At 37.7% G+C, this 20975-nt stretch overlaps 3 protein-coding genes and 1 long non-coding RNA gene across 6 annotated transcripts; 3 read left to right on the forward strand and 1 right to left on the reverse strand.

Annotated features, from left to right (window-relative positions):
• Positions 1–1583: 1583 nt before the first annotated feature.
• Positions 1584–5934, forward strand: LOC124426788 (spidroin-1-like). The gene is made up of 3 exons (XM_046968900.1): positions 1584–1738; positions 3635–4265; positions 4352–5934. The coding sequence occupies exons 1-3, from the start codon at positions 1727–1729 to the stop codon at positions 4588–4590; spliced, it is 882 nt and encodes a 293-aa protein (XP_046824856.1). The 5' UTR covers positions 1584–1726; the 3' UTR covers positions 4591–5934.
• Positions 5935–12419: 6485 nt separating this feature from the next.
• Positions 12420–14544, forward strand: LOC124426514 (cuticle protein 64-like). Its single transcript, XM_046968270.1, has 3 exons — positions 12420–12442; positions 12771–13128; positions 13497–14544. Exons 1-3 carry the CDS (start codon positions 12428–12430, stop codon positions 13763–13765), a joined length of 642 nt encoding a protein of 213 aa, XP_046824226.1. The 5' UTR covers positions 12420–12427; the 3' UTR covers positions 13766–14544.
• Positions 14545–15344: 800 nt separating this feature from the next.
• On the reverse strand, positions 15345–20957 carry LOC124426517. 3 transcript variants are annotated; one of them, XR_006942759.1, is made up of 2 exons: positions 20586–20957; positions 15345–15875 (listed from the first exon to the last, which is right to left on the reverse strand). It is a non-coding gene; the product is annotated as an uncharacterized LOC124426517 (long non-coding RNA). The 3 variants fall into 3 exon arrangements; XR_006942758.1 differs by lacking the exon at positions 20586–20957 and adding an exon at positions 19263–19371; XR_006942757.1 differs by lacking the exon at positions 20586–20957 and adding an exon at positions 16338–17098.
• LOC124426513 (tetra-peptide repeat homeobox protein 1-like) lies at positions 18602–20293 on the forward strand. The gene is made up of 2 exons (XM_046968269.1): positions 18602–19613; positions 19932–20293. The coding sequence occupies exons 1-2, from the start codon at positions 18995–18997 to the stop codon at positions 20072–20074; spliced, it is 762 nt and encodes a 253-aa protein (XP_046824225.1). The 5' UTR covers positions 18602–18994; the 3' UTR covers positions 20075–20293.
• Positions 20958–20975: the final 18 nt, after the last annotated feature.

A 20975-nucleotide genomic window follows, 5' to 3' on the forward strand; every position in this document is an offset into this window, starting at 1 on the left:
ATTTATCCCGTTTTTTCCATCATCAACTATTTTACTTTCTCAAATTTCATCGAATTTGACAAGGAACTGTTCATTTTGTCGTAAAATTTTATAATTTAAAAGGCTCCATTGCAAAGTACAAAGTATTAGGGGGACCGGAAAGTAATGTCGCTTTCTTAAATTAAATTCAAACGAATAAATTTTTAACAAGTTTTTATTTTTAATCACAATCAAATATCGACATGCACAGAAACGACATTACTTTCCGGTCCCCCTAATAGATTCCCTTTCTCTATGTCTTTTCTGTTTGTGAGATATCTCTATCGAATAAGAAGGACACGAAAAAGGGTAAGCAAGAGGGATATCGCTATCGTTTCGTTCGTTTCAAACCAAGCGACATAACGCTCCTGTCGCTCGGTGACGGTTACTCGATAGTTAGAATTAGTAGGTTGAGGTAATAAGTAACGAACGAGCGACAGCGGTAGCAGGCAATCTATTTAGAAAAGAATTCAGGTCTCTTAAGGCCATTCAACGACCCGTAATTCCAACTCTTTAGAACGTTTCTCGTTGCTCTAAACGCAAAACTCCTTTTCGATGCAAGGTGCCTCGTTTCTACGTAACAAGCGGGCCATAATCAGGACTGCGCGTCGCCATTCTTGGATCCCTTTCTCTCTTCCTTTCTCTCTTTCTTTCTTTCTCTCGTTCTCTCTCTCTCTCTCTCTCTCTCTCTCTCTTTCTCTCTCTCTTTTGTCAACCGTAAACGACAAAGTTTCTCCCTTTAACAACTGCACTACCTAAATGAAAACTTCGACTCGGGAGTCTCTACGACCTTTCAGGATTGAAGAAGAATATCTTAGGAAAACTTTAAGAAACAAGAAAATCACCTTTCGAGTATCTTCGTTAGAATTTTTTTATCCTTAACGTTACTGTATCGATCATACCTATCGAATTCGATACGATCGAATAATGACTAGAGAGAAAAGAGTTACGTCTTATTAAATTATTTTAAGAATGACTAGTAATCCGTGGTACTTATTTGAGCTAACGATAAGAAAGATTACGATCATAAAGGAAGACAACGAATCCTTATCGAGTTTCTATTATTGTTGCACATTGCTTTCGCGTTCGTTTAATCGTAAAGGAGAAAAAAAAATTACAAAATCCACGCGCGTTCGAACACGCGACGAATGAATAGAGATATTTGCTCTTTGATAAAGGCAATGGGGGGGGGAGGAAAAAATGGAGAATTTTTAGGAAAGAAAGTAAGAAAAAATCTATCTTTGGATGGACGAATGGTGGCGAACCGAGTGATGAGAGAAAAAGAATAAGGGTCGTTTCGAAGGCCCTTAGAAAGGGAGTAAATTAACATCGGGTTGCCGCGACCGGGTGGTGCCAGTTTGCACTCGGTGGTCGTGTCTCGATAGGGGAGTGGAGCGGAGCCGTATCCGAGCTGCGAGTTGCCCGCGAGTAGAAGCGAGCAAAGGCAACTATCGACGACTAGGAACGGCCTCCCCCTGCTCCCCCCTCGCCACCCCCACGGCTCCTAGCCACTACGGAGCCACTACGCCGTCGCTGCTATACGCGAGGATTATAGTTTTTCTGGGGGGAGGGTGGTGGAGCGCCTTGCTTTCGAAAGGATGGTGATTGTGGAGCGTGGACAGAGTAGAGTTAGGCGTATATAAGGCCTGCCGGCCCGGCCCAAGTCAGTCATTCACCGGACTACCAGCCCACCATACACACACCAAACATGAAGGCCTTTGTGAGTATCTACGGATTCCTCTGCGGGCTAAATTACGGGCTAAATTACGGGCTCAATTATGGGCTCAATTACGGGCTTCGGTACGGGGTGTTTCTTTTCGTCAGGGTGTATCACTTGCTCATATTCGATTGATCGTCGCGTCGTTCTCTCGTGCTCCAAGTAAAGTCGCGCTACTCTATCTCATTTAATTATTTTCATTTCTTACCTATCGCGTCATCTTGCTTGAAACTTTTTTCACTTTTCAGTATAACTTTCCGGTTTCTCTCTACGGTCGTTTCTACTGTCATAGTTATTTCGATCGTTTTAATTCAAGCTAAACTCAATGTTCGTTCTTTTGATGGATAATTAGATTTTCGCATCAACAAATAATCTCGAGCGCAGTAAACGCGACGTTTTAAAATGTCACGTATCTAGTGAAACGACGATTCAATGTCAGGGTTCGTCTTACCTTTTCTCTTCGTCGTTCTTTTAACACGTCCGCGAAACTCGAAAGTAAACGCAGACGGATCGGCACCATACCTCTTACGACTTTCATTCATAAAATATGCAATCTGGTCGTCTAGTGCAAGTCAAAGTAAAACCGGTTGTAGTATCATCACGCTCGTCATTGAAAAGGAATCGTATCGACGACCGGTTACCGTCCTTGGTGAATCCTTCGTAGATTCTTTAATGACAAGTATACTGACTTTCAATACGAACGATCTACAATAGATCCTATTTTTCGCGAGAGTTCTAGACGTTAGAGATTACGAAATGCGATCTTTAGAGTCGGGAGGGTCGCGGGAACGTTCGGTCAGACTCGTCGCACGGCTCACCGCTCGCGAACCTTCGTTCCGCGTAAACGGGATGTGAAAGTTTCGAGAAGTCGTTAGATATGCATAATTCCAGGTCGCGAAGCGATGCCATTTAAGTGCAACGTCTTAAAACGGTCGCGACACGCGAGTTCATGATTTGATCTAACGCACTTCCTTTCGAACGTAAAGATAAGAGAAAAAAAACGACTTTGCTCTCGGAAAAAAAAACGAAAGAGGATTTCGAGTGAAACTCTGGCCGGTACGATTAATTATGAATCTCGTGCAATATCGTGCAATATCGTGCAATATCGTGGCTTCGATCGTGCGTTGAATTGCGTCGCAAGTTTAGTTTCCAGCGATTGCATAAAATCGAAGTCGACTTCTTTTTCTACGGATACACGAAAGCATCTATTAGCGAACGGTCGGTCAAGAATTTCTTCCCCTAATATGGTCCTGTCGCGTTAGGCGTGGTAACCAGGCCGAAGCGAGAGGGAGTCTGCCTCCGGAGGAGTGTCTCGTTAACTATGAGAAAATGCAATCGGTGCGCTATCATTGCAATTACGAAACGTTACGGCACGACATTATGAGGACTAACCGCGATCGACATATTTCGTAAATACATATGTATATACATATATATATATATATATATATATATATATATATAAATAAATATATATATATATGTATATATACATATAATATCATAGTTTGTGAACGTAAGAAAAGAAAAGAATCTATGGATCAAATCGAAAGAGATTGGACGTAAGGATTGAAACGCGAAAGAACGGCTACTTCGAACGGTTCGAAACAGATTCCGGGAACAGAGTCACCGCGATTCCGAGTGAAAGCTAAACTGACGCATGGACGGTAGTCGGTTCGTAATCGCCTGCGAGCCAATGAAAATAGAGATTCGCGTCGGTGATAGTCGGTAGTAGAGCGCTTCCGTAAACCGATATAGCTCGGGTTGCGGCGTCATTTAATATAAGCATGAGGGAAATCGGTCGGCGTAAGTGTATCGGAAGCTCGAGGCGAAGGACAACCGATCGGTATAGATTGATCGGTTGTGGTCGAAGTTAGTAACCGGTTTTGTCCGTTGCAGATCGTGTTCGCCTGTCTAGCAGTAGCGACGGCCCGTGCCGGTATCGCACATGGTGGCATCGGCTACGGTGGTTACGGCGGTGCTGGTTTGGCTATCACTGGTCATGGAGGTCTCGGCGGAGGTGCCGGTCTCAGCGGTGGACTCGCAGCTGGTGCTGGAACCGCTGCCTCCCTTCAGGGTGGTGCCTCCAGCTTGGGATCTGGTGGTCTTGGTGCTAGCTATGCTGCTGGTGCCGCGGCGGCTGCTGGAGCTGCTGGAGTTCAACAGATTGTCTCTGGAGGAGTAGCAGGTGGCAGGGCCGACATCGGACCGGCTGAAGGACCCAAGGCTAACGTAGGACCCCAGACTGGCCCATCCGATCTTGCTGGACCCCAGGAAGGTGCCAAGTCCGTAGGTGGACCTCGTACCGGACCATCCAGCTTGGTAGGACCTGCTGCTGGACCATCCACCCTCGTAGGACCCTCTCAAGGAACCGCCACCCTCGTTGGACCATCCCAGGCTACCGCTAGCCTTGTAGGACCTAGCTACGGTGGAGTCGCCTTCTACGCTGGTGCTGGTGGAATCAACGGTGACGATGGAAGCTCTGGCTCTGCTGCTGCTGCCGCTCCTGGTGGTGGCGCTGGACTTGGTGGTAAATATCTCCCTTCGTTTGTCCAACGATTACCTAGAATTAAAGAGTCTCATCTACTATTTCCTACCTATTTTTTCCTCCAACAGGACTCGCTTTGGGAGGTGCCGCTCTTGGTGGTGGACTTGGTGCTGGTCTTGGTGCTGGTCTTGGCGCTGGTCTTGGTGGCCCTGGTGCCATCGCTGTCATCGGAGGTGGACCTGGAATCGCTGGTGGCATTGGTGGACATGACGCCGGAGTTGCTGTTATCAATGGCCCATCTGGCGCCATCCACGCCGGACTCGGCTCCCACGGAGCTATCATCCCAGCACCAATTGCCAAGTGGTAGACGGTTCAAGACCCCAGCGATCTCGGCTCGGCGACGGCGGCAAACCCACCACAGTCACTCACCGGTCTCCGGACGATCCTCAAACGCGCTCACAACGTCTTCTTCCCAAAGCTTCGTCCAACCTCGGAACATGGTAGGAACGCGCATCGGTCTTAAAGTGGTATAGCCTCTATACTATATTCGGTGGTAGGATGCGCTCGGCGCAACGGGATCTTCGCTTCAACGAAAGGTCCCGTTGTTTCACCGATCCGTCCTAGCCTCCCCTCGATGGATAGGCCGGCTCGTATCGGCCTCGAGAGAAAGAGAATGAAAGAGAGAGAGAGAGTGAGACGGAGCGAAAGAGAGAAATCTAGTATCAGAATGAGAGAAAGAAAGAGAAAGGAGGAGAGAGATAGAGAAAGGGAAAACGCATCGTGAGCCCGGCCACTCGTGATTCGCGGTACACTTTCCTTCTTTTGGAAATTTAGTCAATTGTCGCTTCGTACGACCACAACAATCGGTCGTTACCGCGGTCGCCGGGCTCGAGATCTCGCGCACCCACGAGCCGGTCAGGAATCAGCCGCGTCTAATGAGATCTAACGGCGCGAGCCAATTGCGAGCTATACGCTAGCACGATCGACCGGCCGCCGCTCTCGGCCATGCTCTCGGCAAGTGGACAAGCTTTGGCGCTTCGTCGTCGGACCAACTGGGTCTGTTCTGTTTTCTGAATACCCACCGTTGCTCCGGCTCGAACTCTTTTTCTTCTTTCTATGTCTTCCACCATCCGTAAGGCCGCTCTTCGCGCACACACATACACACACTTTTTTTTATTACTCTTCTCTCCCTCGAGCGGGGCTCGACGCCTCGTGTGTTGTTATACTTACTGCCGCACCCAAGCATACATATTATTATTACATTGCTCGTCCATGCGCATTATATGTCTCTTCTCTTTTTATATATATATATAAATATGTATACATACTACTACTACTATTCTACTTTTCTTCGCGTATCTATATATATATATATATATATAAACACATTGCCACACACGCGCGCACACACACCATTACCATATGTGTATTCGTACATATACACACACTACACATATATTATATTATTATGTTTATATGTTAGTGAAAAGGAGAGACCGGTAGATTATGGTAGGTCAGCCCTTCCCGTGAGCGAACGAATGTATATAGATGGCGCGCCGCCGCCGGCCCCCGACCCCGCCCGCCCTCGTCATACCCTTTCTTTGCGATCACGACTAGCACCCCACCACCACCATAGATAGATACCACGTATTTATAGCGTTTATACATTTATACAATACTTTATATAAAATAAAGCATCAGTATTTAAAAACTTTTTCATTTATTCTTATGTCAACCTCATATTCCGACTATTCTATCAATTTATCTATTATATTAAAAAGTTTTCTCGATAATAACAATGATCGAGTATAAAAAAACTAGTCGATCGAGAACTATTTTCATTTTCTATCAAATGTTTACCTATTTCAAACCATTCATGGCGATGTAGACTTTGAAACAATATCTATATTACACTCCTATCCGTTTATTTTATCCGCCTACGAAAGTGTACTCTTCGATTGGTAAACAAAGAGAAGTAGAAAAGAGAATAATTGCTTTCAATGTTTTCACTTGTATAGGTATAGATATAGCAAATCTTTTTATATCTTTCCTTATTTTTTTTTTTTTTTTTTTTTTTTTTCATAAAAATCAAAAAGTCTCTCACAGCATCGTTTTTTAGTTCCGTTTTTCTGCTTTAGTTTGTTGAAATAACGACAGCTGATGTCGATTAATCGATAGACCAAATTTCGACCATAGAAATTTGAAGAAAGAGAAAACCCCCAGAATATCCTGTTTCAATCTGCGCACGCAGACAATCGATTAATCATCGAAGCAAAATCATAGTTCCTGAGAGATACGAAGGGTAATTGTCTTTCTACGATTTATAATAGTTAGAGTTTGTTTCTTTGAGATTAGATAGTTTCTCTAAATTATATAGAACCGTTCGTTATTTTTCATGTACCTAGTATCGACATTTTCTTCTGAATATTCGAATATTTAGTTTTCTCTAAATCTCGTTTAGCTAGCTTTTTCTCGACATTTTATACGAGTCGTCAAATAGTTTGAAAATGTATCAAAGCTCAGAGAAGTGTGTAAGAGAAGTGTGTAAGAGAGAGAGAGAGAGAGAGAGAGAGAGAGAGAGATTTCACGATAACTTTTAAAAATATTTCATTTCGCTATTCGAGAAATATAATTTCCTTTTCGAGAAAAAGTTTTGAAATGCGACGAACGAAATGATAAAATAATGTTCTCTCTCTCTCTCTCTCTCTCTCTCTCTCTCTTTTTCTCTTTCTCTTTCTGGCGACATATTTCAAAATATTTTATTAATATTTAACGATATTTTTGTTTCTTTTTTTTTTCATAGATACTGAGGAAAATCATTTATACCGATTGTTTGGAGAGCCTTCGAAAAATTCTACTGAAACAGAAATTAAATTTCAAAAATAGTTTATTTTCTTTAAAAGAAATTCCATTTTTTTTTCTTTTTTTTTTTTTTTGACGATGACGAGAGAAAATCATTAGGTTAAAATTGAAGAGTAGCCATTAATTCATGCAAACAGATCAATTAGGAAACACGTATATGCATAATGATAGTGGTTTCATAATGTTTACAAACATTTTGAGTCTCGAAGCTTTCGCGTATAATAACAGAAGGCTTTCAGTAAGGTTAGTTGTATGAAACGAAGCGTATCTGCAATGGAATATTCCAAGTTCTGTTTAACGGTTCACTTCCTTATTTCCCAAGAGACACTCATCCTTATTAGATGCTTCACGAGATATGTATATATATTATGCATACATACATATTTATATGTATATATATATATATATATATATATATATATATATATATATATATATATATATACACATTCTATCTAATTACATTTCTGATAATATTTCTGATAATATTTTAGGTATTTAAATCATGACTATCGTATTTGTCCACTCGTACGATTTAAATAAAATAGATCCGTTTTCTGATAGTTCTATTCTAGTCGTAGATATAGAATGTGATTAGAGAAACGAGTCATCCAGGAACCGAACTAACAACACTTTCTATTGGCATAACGCGAAAAGATTTCTCCGTTTATAGATTTCATGCGACGGCAAAGATTCATCGACAGAATATATTTTCTTTCATTCGCTTTTCTTTCGAAATTAAAAAAATACTTTTAATTAACTATAAGTTAATATTTTTTTTCTATTTTTTTTCAGAAAAAACAATTGAGGACTGGCAATACGTTGATTATTTTCATTCAACTAATCAAATTCAACGATCTACAACATTTCATTCGAATATAATTATCCAATAAGTTTTAATTAACATTTAATAAATTATAATGAGAAACCTGCGATCATTTATGTTTCGTTAGATATTATTTAGCTACTGTATCTTTCTTATGTACGTAACCGAGATTAATGACTGAATTCCTGTGAAATCGTTTAAGCGAATGTCTCGAGATATAAATAATGCCTTCGTTCTCTCTTTCCGCGATATATCGCTTTAGCGTTCTTTAGGAAAAAGTATGTATCGTCTGTTTCGTCATATATTACGAAAATGTATAATCCACGTGAAAGATTTTCTTCGTTATTAGAATTCTTTCGAAATTAAAAAAAATTTATAGAGCTATAAGAAATAATCCTCGAACTTATAAAATTTGCAATATTATTGAACCAATAATATTGCAATCTGATTGTTGATGATATCTCAATATTTATGTCTGAAATTTCAATATTTATAAAATTAAATTACGCGGAAAAGAATTTGTCTGTTAATGTTACAGTATGTAATATTTAATTATTATAGATTTTCAATAGAATTAAATATTTAATTACAATAGGTTACGATGGATTATTAATTACATATTTAATTATAACGTATAAAAGAGTTAGTCACGTAAATTTTATGTGAGCTATATAAATCGCTCATCCGAAAATTGAAAAATAACAATAAGAAAAATATTGTTGATATTGACAGATGTATGTAAAAGTTTTCATTTTTTTTTCAATATCTTATTGTAGATGTTATGTCATTTTTTAAAATATTTTTCCTAACATAATTTTTTCACAAACGTTTTATCTAATAAATTATTCTTATATTAGAACTATAATATAATAGATACAGTGATTCTATTAGTAATAAAATAATGAAAACAGTACGTTTCTTTTTTTTGTTATTTACACACAAATATTTTATGAACCTAACAAATATTATTATAAAAAGAATGCTCTAGGAATTATTCAATTTAAACTTAGTAACAAATTTTCTTTATAGTTTTTACTTATCTTTATCTTAATCATTTCGTTGGCAGTAATTAAATATTTATATTTGCGTCATTAAATATACATATATTATTTTTGAAATATGTACCTGTTTATATATATATATATATCAATTAGAAATTTTTTAATATTTTTTAACATTCAATATTATTTTTCAATACTTTTAATATTTTCTAATCATTTATTTAATAATGAAATGCTGTTTTTTTAATGTATGATATGTAATAACCAGTCATTCAATATGTGATAACATTATAATTAATAATATAATTTTATATATAATATAAAACATATTTTTTTTATTAAAATATAATAAAATTCATAAAATATCTATGTATATATAATATTATCACACATTGATATCGTCGTTCAAAGTAATATAATCGATCTCTTCAGTTACAAGATAGAGATGGCAAAAAATAACAATCCTTATACCCCCAATGTATAAACTATCGCGTTTTTTTTTTTTTTTTTTTTTTTTTTTTTTAATATAAAAATAAACTTAACAAAAATAATGATCCTTATCGAAGCATTGTAAAGATCCGTGTAAGCACTTACGTTTTGACAACTTCAATCCTTCGTGTAAAAATTGTAAATTAAATAGAATTATAAATTAATACATCTAATGATGTATAAAATTTAAAAAAAAAGCACGTTTGCTTAACGAAACCAATATTTTTCGTTGTAGAAATAAAAAGAGTGGATGGCACGTGTATGTTCATTATTCTTTCCTTGTCAATATTATATTATACGATACGTGTTTGATATTTGATGAGAATCCGTGATATACATCGATATTTTATAATTTATATGATTAGAAATTGATTATCGTAAGGAATACATACATTGATTTTTTTGCAAAGCATTAGTACGTTGCTATTTATAAACGTTCTCGTCTAATATCTACGTTAATAGTTGAGCATTTGTCGCGTGAAATGTCAGTCATATGTTAGCAAATTTATGAGATCTTTTGACGTTTCGAAAAAATCTCGATGGATCGTAATTTATTCGAATAAATAAAGTTTACGTCGCAATAATAAAAAATATCAACAATAGAATAAATAACTAGAAAAACTAAATTTGTTACAAAAGTTATATTCGCTAAGTAGTAATAAACGACGTAAACGTAATTTTAACGTGGGCGTTTAAAAAAATAAAAAGAAAAAGAAAAAGAAGAAACATTTCGTAATTCCTGCCATTAAGTGCTTGGAATTCAAGCAGGCCTTATAGTAATGACCGATCGAAGAGGCGTAGTCCTTTCACTTTCAAGGGTGGTAATTACTATGGAAGAGCATTCTTAGAAGAGTTTGTTTACAAGTTATTATGACACAGAAGAGTTTTTTCGGCCAAGGTCATTAGATATCTCTGAGAAATATTAAAATTCTACTACATAGCATATTTCCATTAATTCAACCTCCACGATTTCTCATGATCTCTTCGTATCATTAGATAATTATGTAAATTAATAAAGTTTTCTCATCAATAATATCAACGTAAGTCTAAAGTACAATCAACGTACATTAATTCGAATTCAAATCGTTCCGAATTTCCACATCTGTCGAACTTTCATGAAAGTGGTAACATAACGCAGTAATTGTTATCGCAAACGCTTTCGGCCACGTATCCCACAATGAGGTATGATCGGAGGTTACTCCCATAAACCATAACGATTGCGTCGAGTCCGGTGGTGTGAGCACGACAGACAATGACTGGAAATGTCAGTCTCACCATTAACATCGATCACGTTCAATCGTGGTGTTCTTCCGATAAACACGAACCTACGAATTTCAGAGCGAGATTTCTCGTTCTTTGGATAAAATCGAGAATCGATGCTACACCACCCATAAAAAGGTGCCAATCGAATGGAACTAGATCGGATACGATCTCTCTCTCTCTCTTTCTCTCTCTCTTTCTCTCTCTCTCTTTCTCTCTTTTTCTCTTTCTCTGTTTCTATCTTTCTTCTCTTTGTTACACGTCATTTTAAAGGTCGAGAATTCACCTCTTACGAGCTTCTTTGTCTTCTATGAACTTTAATCGTAGAAATACTAACGGACATTACATATCTTATTTCCTTCGTAACATGAGATACTTAGTAAATTACGTTAAATTGAAAACATTAACAATATATACGATAGAACTTTTTCCTTATATAAATACCTTTAGTATTTCTATTTGTTTTTAGTTTAATAGATCGCGGTAACCTTAAAGCATTAAATTACGTTTATTTACGAGAATCACGACGAAGAAGATCTTTCGATGTCAATTTATAACTCTTGAATTAATATTTTTCAAGACCAACGAATATAAGTAACTAAGTCAATATGATTTTTTACGTTTAAGATAATATCAGAGAAGCAAGATGAAAGTGCACTTCGACGAAACTAGAACAGTTCAGATCGCACGATATTTCGCGATTTAAAGGTCGAAGTCGTACTTTGCTATGAGAATCCTATTAATTATTGAGAACATCTCTCCCTCCCTTTCTCTCTCACTCTCCTATTCCCTCGACATTGACTTAATGCGAGAAACATATAATTTTAGTCTTTTAAAGTATTTGAATCGTGATATAATATTATATGGTGCAGTCATTTAGAAATTTTTTTTATCGAAAGAGAGAAGTTCCAATCGTTCCGTCTGTTGAAGCGTTGAGAAGATCCACGACTCTGATATTTCATTGAAACGTCTTGATGGAAACTTGTGCTACCTTTGAAAGTAACGTTTAAAGACTCCTCGCGGCACTTTGATTTTGCGGTTGCTTTAATCTCATCCTATCAAAAAGTATGAGAAAATTTAAGAGTTATTTTACGAAACGAGATAGATTTTATCATATGGATTTCAGACTTACCAAATTTATTATTTTACCAAGATATTTATCAGTCGTTAATAATTTATATGAAAAGAACACGTTCGGTCCTTTTCTGCAATGTATATAAGTTAAGAATAGTTAATAGTCTATTAATCATGGAACATAATTGTGAGAGAACTGAATAACAAGGGAATATGATATGATATCGATTATACTGAAAACTAATAATTATTCGCTTGGAGTTATTATTGTATTGACAAATAAACTTATGTAATATATTAAACTTCATCAATAAAATAACTAATTAATAGACTAACTAACGGTTAAATATTTCGTAAATAATAAACTGATTATTAGTTAATTAAAGCACAAAGTCATTAATAGTTTCATTCGAAGAAGATAGTAGGTAGATAAATATAGATATACGAAGGAAACATTTAACATAATTTTCACGGAATTTACTATGCTTGGACGACACGAAGGTCATGCATAAAAGGACCATATCCTGAGGGTAGGTGTGCCGGATGACGAGCTTCTTGCACAATGCTCGAGTCACCACGACGAATATGATTTGAAGGGATCAACGGGGGCGCGGTCGAGATTCTACAGCAGTAGGTATATAAACTCCGCCGAAGAAAACCGTCGATACATTCAACGATCAGAGCTCGGCAAGATGAAAGCCCTCCTAGTAAGTAATTTCGTCTTCTATTCCACTTTTCAAACTCCATTAATTTTTTTTTAACTTTCGATGATCTCTCAATATTTATAATGTTTCGAAACTTTGTCAATCGTTTTATTCGATCGAAGACAGTCTTAAATTTGTATCTTTTAAGTATTACTTTTTTGCCACAATATCAATTATTGATTCATATTCGACTAGCCATGTTTGCTAAGTATAAGTTATTAAAGTTTTATATAATATAATCTTTTTAGGTTTAGGTTATAGAAAATTAAACATTATGAAAATTTTGGAAATGATAAAGCTCAAACTCACCGAATAAAAGTTCATATCTCAGGCGATCATCCTTGTGCTGTGCACATACGCAGCTGGATCACCATCCTCGCGACAACGTCGAGAAATCTACGGTGGTTATGGACATGGTTATCATGCTGGATACTCTGGACACGGTGTTGCCTTGGCAGGACCATTACTAGGTCATACAAGTGTGGCTGGTCCTCGCGTTGGAGCATCCGTTCTTTCCGGACCTTCGATTGGACCAGCCAAATTATCAGGCTCAGCTTCTGGACCGGTTCACGTATCTGGTGCTGTTGCTGGTCCAGCCGTTGTTACTGCTTCCGTTGCTGGACCTGCATATGTCGAAGGTTACAATGGACCATACGATGGTGGATACTATAACTCTCCTTCTTTCGCCGGTAACTAATTATTTATCTTTTTTTAATATTCACTTTGAAATTGATATTTTATCTATTTTCTTCATTATATATGATTTATATAACATATTAAATAATTAATATGTTGAGTATTGAAAGAATCTTACATAATTCAACATATTCATCTATTATCTTCTATCAATTTTTCTTCTTTTTTTTTTTAAATAATAAATACAAAAGAATTCTTAATCATACTTTTTCCACTAGACTTTACTATTATTCGAATATTTTATCGAAATATAATAATAGAAATTTTGAAAGGGTTTTAAATAAATTCTACAAAATTGAGTGACTATCGTTAAATGTGTTAACTCTAAAGTAATTAAGCAGCATTAATAATTCACACACAGGTTACGGTTACGCGGGTTCTCCTGGCTACGTCGGTTACGCAGGATATGCAGGAAACGCGGGATACGCAGGACACGCAGGACACGGCGTTGTCCTCGCAGGACCTGCGTCCCACGGCGCCGTCGTATCAGGACCTCATTCTGGCGGCTCGGCCGTCGCCGGTCCTCATGCCGGTTCGGTGATCATTGCTGGTCCCTCGGGAAAAATCACAGCTCATGGTGCCGGATACGGTGGAGTTCATGCTGGATTGCATAATCACGGTCATTGGTAACGAGAGTATTGTCCCTTGAAACTCATTTAAAAATGTCCAAAAATACTCGATGTCTCGTTCACCAATTATTTTCTATATATGATGATGATGATAGCTTCGTTCCTTCTATTTTCTTCCTTTATACTTTTTTTTAACTTTTTTCTTTTTTCTTTTTTTTTTTTTTTTTAATATCTTTCCAACCTTTTCTCCAACACCAACAATGTCATTCATTAACTTGATATTATTACTTATCTCTCTTCCCTTTCTCTTTATCTCTCTCTTTTCTTTTTTTCTTTCACTATCTCTCTTTATCTTTTCTTTTGAAATATCGTTCGCACAGTTTCACGACGACGCTAGGAGCATTCGCGGTGCTTTCAGCTGAATATGCGTATTTATAACGATGGTTTCCCCTTGTACGAGAAAAATAAATGTGTTCTCTTTCTGTAAAAACATTTCCAGGAACTAAGAGATTTCCAGGAATTAGAGATTCTTTTTAGGGGCGCATCCTTTTTAATCTGTTATAATTTCCACGCAAGATACTTGTGCAGAACGGACGATACTCGCATGCATTAAATGTAATTAAATTTACTAAGGAATTTGGTGGAAAAAATTTGACAACAAAGAAGGAGCTTTTAATAGAAATTTATATGAAAATAAAATGACTGACATGTAAAATGGACATGTTAATCTATGTAGAATAGAATCAGATGAATTCTTTTTCTTTGTAATCGATCGATTTATCATAAGATAAAATTTATTTATATACTTCCCTATTAAAATATATTTGATAGAAATAATCAATATTATTAGAGAAAACGATCGATCAATCGATCGAACTGTCAATCGAATCGATTTGTTATTGTAAAAGATAAAAAAAAAACATATTAAAGACGTCTTCTTAGTGCAGCTCTATTTTCGAAATATTTTATCGAGATACTCACAAGCCACGTCGTTCCCATCGTAGTCTGTTCGAAGAGCGCCGTCTCCAATGCATCTAGGCGAATACATCTCAGTGCATTAGCGCGAGACCAGACTACCGCTACGTAATCCCTTTTCCTCTTCCTCTCCTCTCCACTCCTTTTCTCTCCTTTCGTCGTTCCCTTGGCTCGTGACGTATTGCAAGAATAGAACCGCACCCCCAAGAATTCCAAAAGGTCACCCATTTGTGCCGGTCGAGTACTCATCGAAACGGGTTAAATCTAAAGAAGTAGCACTGAGGATCGAAAATTACTTTCAATAATTTCTTCTTATTTTTTTTAATGTGGTAATAATTACATTAAAAACGAAGAGAAGAAACGATATCTAAACGATTTTTACATAAGTACTCGATTCTTGATGTAAGATTTTATCTTGCTGATCATACGTAATTATATATAATTATAATAAAGAAATACGGTATTACTCATGCGAAAGCATAATTATATAATATTCGATTATTTCCAGGCAAATGATAATAAAGATAATTTGTTTTCTTGCTTTCGATATATTTTATAAGAATAATCCAAGTATCTAGGTAGATACATTGTCATCGTGAAATGATCGTTAGAACGAAATTATTTAATACAATATAAATGTTAAATAAAATATTTCTCCTCTTTGATTCATTGTAATTCTTTCTTTATTTCAATAATCTTTCGATCAATTTTCAAATGTACAATAATATACATGTCATCCATTGCTATATCGAATACTAACATATATACGATCGAAACAACATGTCGTTCGCTTAAGGTAGAAAAGATGAGGTAGATAGTGGTATAAATGTACGGAGTTAGATTATTTCTTTGTCTTTTTTTTTTTTCTTCTAAACATCCGTATAAAGTGATAGTTATGTTAAAAATTAACCTTGGCGTCACGATAAATCACTCGACACGTTACGTAGTTCAGGTCAGAGTTAGGAACGAGTCGCGTCGGCTACCCGTGCTCTATTCGAGACGACATTCCTCAGGATCGATTCGAGCTCGAGACATAAAACGAAGAAAGTTAGCGATTGTTTTCCATCTGTCTGTCGTCGAGCATGAAAATGTAGAAGAAAAGGCGTGGCCGATAAACGATGCTTTTCTATCGTCATCCACTGTCAACTATTCTTCCTCGATCTTCGTCGATCCATCGTCTTGGTTTAATGATGAACCTTCGATAAGAAACGCTCAAATGAGTACGTAAAGAAAAGAAAAAATATATAGTACGTTTTCTTTTTTCTTGTTACAATTTCAATACTTTCGAGGACCTCGACTATTCGATTTAAATTTTACCAACGTAAGAAAGGTTGCAATGGTGAACTAATGATTCAGTTTTATAGAGAAAGGGAGAGAGAGAAAAAGAGAGAAAGAGAAATAAATAGATAGATAGATAGATAGAGGAATAGAGAGAGAGAGAGAGAAACAGAGAGAGAGAGGGAGAGAGAGAGAGAGACAGAAAGAAGAAGAAGGAAAGAAATAGTTCATCGTTGTCATCGGCCACGTTTCGAGATACAGGACGTCAGAAGAAAAAAATAAAGAGAACGAGGAGAACATTTTTCTTTATCTTCCTCTTGTTATAGTCTGGTTCAAACGCAACCAGAAAACGAGTATCGGTGATATTCTATTGTACTCACCGGAAGAAGTGGAGTTTTTTCCCCCTTAACGAGGAATTCGAAAGAGGGTCGAACGTCGAGTGTCCGGAAAAGCTCGTTCAACTGGGCTTTCCAGCTTTCATCTTGCTGACCTCCCGTCAGGATCCGTTTGTTCTATTTATGCGAGCGACTGATCACTCTCTCTCTCTCTCTCTCTCTCTCTCTCTCTCTATGTCTCTTTATCTCTCTCTCTCTCTCTTCTCTCTCTCTTTTTCTCTTTCTCTCTCTTTTTCTCTTTCTCTCTTTCTCTCTCTCTCTCTCTCTCTCTCTCTCTCTCTCTCTCTATCTATCTATCTATCTATCTACCTATCTCTATCTCTATTTCTGTAGCTCTCTTGATCCATCGATCGGCAACTTTCCATCGAGCATCGCGACGGGACATTGTCGCGCAAGCTGATGTTAAGTGAGCTTTTATACGAACCGATCGACGGCTCGCGAAGGCACGTGGGTCGGTGAACTTGTTGAAAGAGGAGGGTGAAAAGGCGGGGCTGCTCCAACCTGCTTCGACTTCGTGTCACTATCTCTTGGACCGTGAAGGCGAAAAAAGGAGGGAAGTACGATAAAAAAAAAAAAAAAAAAAAAAAAAAAACAAGGAAAAAGAAAAATCTTCGAGAAGGATAGAAACTCGTCGTGACGCAAGTGCGTTCCCGTTTTGGACCAACCGATCTCTATTGGAATAGATCTCGATCCGACTGAGAATCTTGCCTACGCTTGTATTCTCTTCCCTTTTCATCTTTCTCAACAATGTGTTCGTTGTGTCATGAACAATTTTATCGGTATCTACTTTTACATGGCCATGGATTTTCTCTTATTTTTATTTCTTTCCAGACAACAACGATAAATTTCCAAAGTATAATTTGTATTTAAAAGCAAATAAATAAGTTAAGAGATTAAAAAACAAGATAAATAAATAAATAAATAAATAAATAAATAAATAAAAGTAAAAAGATTTATGATCATAGTAGATTATACATACTTGATATGGTAGCGATTTTTACAAATCTGCCAAATAAACGAATTTTGAAATTGAACAATGAGAATGAAACTTTGACCACAGTTTACAGCCAGTTATAAGAAAATAGAACTTTTGCTTCTTTGGAAAGAATTGGATGGATAGAATCCGAAAAGTTTGTCGGTAAGTCAGTCGTGAAACGATTACTTACGTCGAACGTAAGGAACTTTCTTCGCTCGATTCCAATATCAAGTTCGAAAAAGTGATAACACGTCGGAGGTGCATATTTCTTTTTCCAATGTCGAAATTCGTAATATCGAAGAATTACTGAAAATATGAACGAACTATCTTTACGATAGATTTTTAAAATAGTTTAATATTATTACTAGCTATTATCTTTTATAATTTTAAATATTATTTTCATCATAATTCAGATTTTTCTCATTCAAGGACGCCCACGTAAGAACTTCGTTATTAACGATAACCAATAAAATGTAATCACCTGATCTATTCCTATAACAATGGGTTCGCGAGATTGAACTTTCGTTGAAGTTAGAACGATGACGAGGGTGAGGACGGCGATGACAAGAATAAGACTACAGGAAAGGTGCGAAAGAAATTTGCTGATCGTAATCACCTTGTTGGGAGTCGAAGTATAGTAATGATATTCCGAACGCGATCCATAGAGCACACTCGGTGATCCATTACGAACTTGGCTCCGCGACAGGACGTTCAATGCGTACCACCACCACTTGCGCCACTTGCATCGGACTACAATGGATCTCCGTTCTTTTCACTATCGACGAGAGTGGGCACTGTGCCTCGCCTAAACGGATCCGTGATGGATAATGCATCTAATCCTCTATTATAAAGACAGAGATTTTTTCTATCTTTAGGAAAAACAAAAGAAAAAAAATCTCAAATAATTTTCGAGATCAAAGATATCATCCTTAATCGTATCCTCTTTATCAAGATTTGCGATCAAAGTTTACGATAAAGATATATGATCAAGACGTAACTTGGAAAGCTCGTTCAATGTCAAAATACGGATAAGTGTTAGGGATAAAACGATCGCGGAACCATCGCAATATCATAGGAGCATACTCATAATTATTCGTTGCTACGTTTTAAAGCTCCTATAGATCTTAAAGTAGTGATAAAAGTTCTAAGGGTACGATCATAAACTTTAGAGATTTATCGGTGCTTGGTAGATCGAAAATAACATTTCGATATTTATCAGATAGGTGAGAAAGAAAGGAACGTCAGACATGCAAATAAATCACCAAGAGAAATTTCGATGCTCGTAGGGCAAATTATTACATGCGATTTACATGTAATAATGCATTATCGGTCTCCGTTTCGTTCTTGTATGCTAATCGAAACATCAAAACAATAGTAATTGCCATTCTTTTTACTTCCTGTAGAATGAAACGATTCGCGTACCTGCCTAATATTGAAAATCGATCGTGTGAGTATTAAATAACTAAGTATTATTTCGCAAGAGGTACAAGCGAACAGAAGCCGGATATGGATGGTTATCGTTTCGTTGTAAGATAAAGGGAGCAAATGTAATGGAAGCAAATGTATGGAGAGTTGAAAAAAAAAAGAAAAAAGAAAAACATGTGACTTGCTTGGGTAGGAGGTAAAATACAGGTGAGGCGTCAGAGGCATTCGATACGGAGACTCAATGGGTGGTGGTTCGAGGTTGATAAGGTCCGTTGTGTCAACGGCCACGCGACGGGTAGCTCCGCGGAGAATGTTTGGCGTGTCCCGTGCCCCGCCTTCGGCTTCAAAGAATAAGAGGGAGTATGGATCGTCGAACGAGACCGGAGACAATACTCGATCTCGTATAAAAGCTCGTCGACGACGACGTTTAGATAGAGCAGATCGGTCAGAGCAAGCAAAAGCAAGCAAGGAGTTTCCGATCGATTCTATCAACCCTTTCGATAACCCACCGAATTCAATCAGCACGATGTGTACTCTACTAGCAAGCATCTTGATGGCTATCCTTTCGGCCGTAGCAGCTGCACCTTCGGGTTGGGCACCCGGTGCAGCCCTTGCAGGGCCAATTCTTGGTGCCGCAGCTCTAGCCGGTCCGGCTCTCGGCCCAGCCGCCCTTTCGGGACCAGTCGTTGGACCCGCTCGAGTATCCGGAGCAGTCGACGGAGGTGCCGTCGTCACTGGTTCCATCGCTGGACCCTCTCTAGTTTCTGGTAGCATCGCCCCTGGCACCGCCGTCGTTGGACCCGCTCTTGGATGGCCAGCTGCTGCAGCTCATGCTCCGCTTCTTGGTTTGGGATGGCCTGGTGAGTATTTTGATTTTGAAATTCATTTATTACGCCGTACATTGCGGAATAGACAAGTTATATCTATAGACGTCAGCCAGTTATTTTATTTTTTATCTCGTCATTTGTCCTCGATGAATTAACAATGCTTCATAAATCCGTCTCAGTTTGAAAACAGTTTCTTCGAAAGGCGTGACTTAACGAATACCGATCTTGTCAGATCTTGTTAGCGACGATAGATCAGCGTGACACTTTAGCATCCATTCTTCCGCGTTCAATAATTCTTTCCGTGTGACACCTAGGCGGACATGCGTTAAAATGTCACGACGTTTGTTCCAGGTGCGGTTCTTGCTGGCCCAGCGGCCGGACCCGCTGCCCTTTCCGGGCCCATTGCTGCACCGGCCCTCATCGCTGGACCTTCCGGTAGCATCGCAGCCGGATCCGCTGGTCTCGGTGGAATAATACGTGCTGGCCATTACTAGTTTCAACCCGGTTATTCAAGAATACCCGACGACTATTGACTGATCTCCTACGACCCATGCCATTTTAAAACCGAACACATCGTGATCTCCGCCATTATACCGCAAATACCTCCCTATCGTTCGAACCTCTTATATGTTTTATGTACATAACAAACGTTCATATATAATGCATATATAATAAAAATAAATGCAAATATAATAGTAGAGAATAATTTTAAATGAACTTCTAATTATTTATAATTATATCGACACAGAGTGTCCTATCTGTCCTAACAGTCTAAAACTTTAAGAGAAAAAATATTGAATTATAAAATCTATGCAAAGTATTCACCATCACATTGAATAGAATGAAAAAACATTCAGGCAGTTAAATGAATGATGGAGCAAATGAAAAAAAGAAAAATTGTATGCTATGATGCCAGATTTAGGAGAAAATCTTGTATCGAAATTGATCGTAATTAACTTAGATAAATAATTTCACTTCGTGAATATATAATATAGTGATACATACGTGATTGGACCCAAGGGATCGCGATTAAAAGGTGAAACATCCGTCCGAGAGTTAGCAATTCCTTTTCAGAACAGTGATATCTTAGAGATGTGCAACCGTCTCTAAGCTCTATTTCGCAGTCCATTGTATTGTTGTATCAGTAGGTCCAATGCTATCTCCGGCACAGCAGATCGTGTCCACCTTTGACTTCAATCCGATGGTCTGCCGCCAGTAATCGTAGGAAATTGCCTCAGCGCCGGTGCAATCAGCCGAGTATTCTCCGCGTGGACATTGGTGTAGAATAGAGACGATCAAAAGTTCAAATGCAATACCGCGAGTCATGCTGGCAGACAACGGATCGACATTAATGACGTTTCTTGTAGTTCGGATTTTTTTTCTAATTTCCGCTTT

Source organism: Vespa crabro, chromosome 9, assembly GCF_910589235.1.
Source record: "Vespa crabro chromosome 9, iyVesCrab1.2, whole genome shotgun sequence".
NCBI lineage: Eukaryota > Metazoa > Arthropoda > Insecta > Hymenoptera > Vespidae > Vespa > Vespa crabro.

What these genes read in the sequence shown, in the direction of transcription:
- LOC124426513 (XM_046968269.1), top strand. Translation starts at nt 18,995, where the DNA reads ATGGGTGGTGGTTCGAGGTTGATAAGGTCCGTTGTGTCAACGGCCACG. An exon ending in TCTTGGTTTGGGATGGCCTG is followed by an intron (nt 19,614 to 19,931) that starts GTGAGTATTTTG and finishes CGTTTGTTCCAG; the next exon opens with GTGCGGTTCTTGCTGGCCCA.
- LOC124426514 (XM_046968270.1), top strand. An exon ending in TAACTCTCCTTCTTTCGCCG is followed by an intron (nt 13,129 to 13,496) that starts GTAACTAATTAT and finishes ATTCACACACAG; the next exon opens with GTTACGGTTACGCGGGTTCT.
- LOC124426788 (XM_046968900.1), top strand. An exon ending in TGGTGGCGCTGGACTTGGTG is followed by an intron (nt 4,266 to 4,351) that starts GTAAATATCTCC and finishes TTCCTCCAACAG; the next exon opens with GACTCGCTTTGGGAGGTGCC.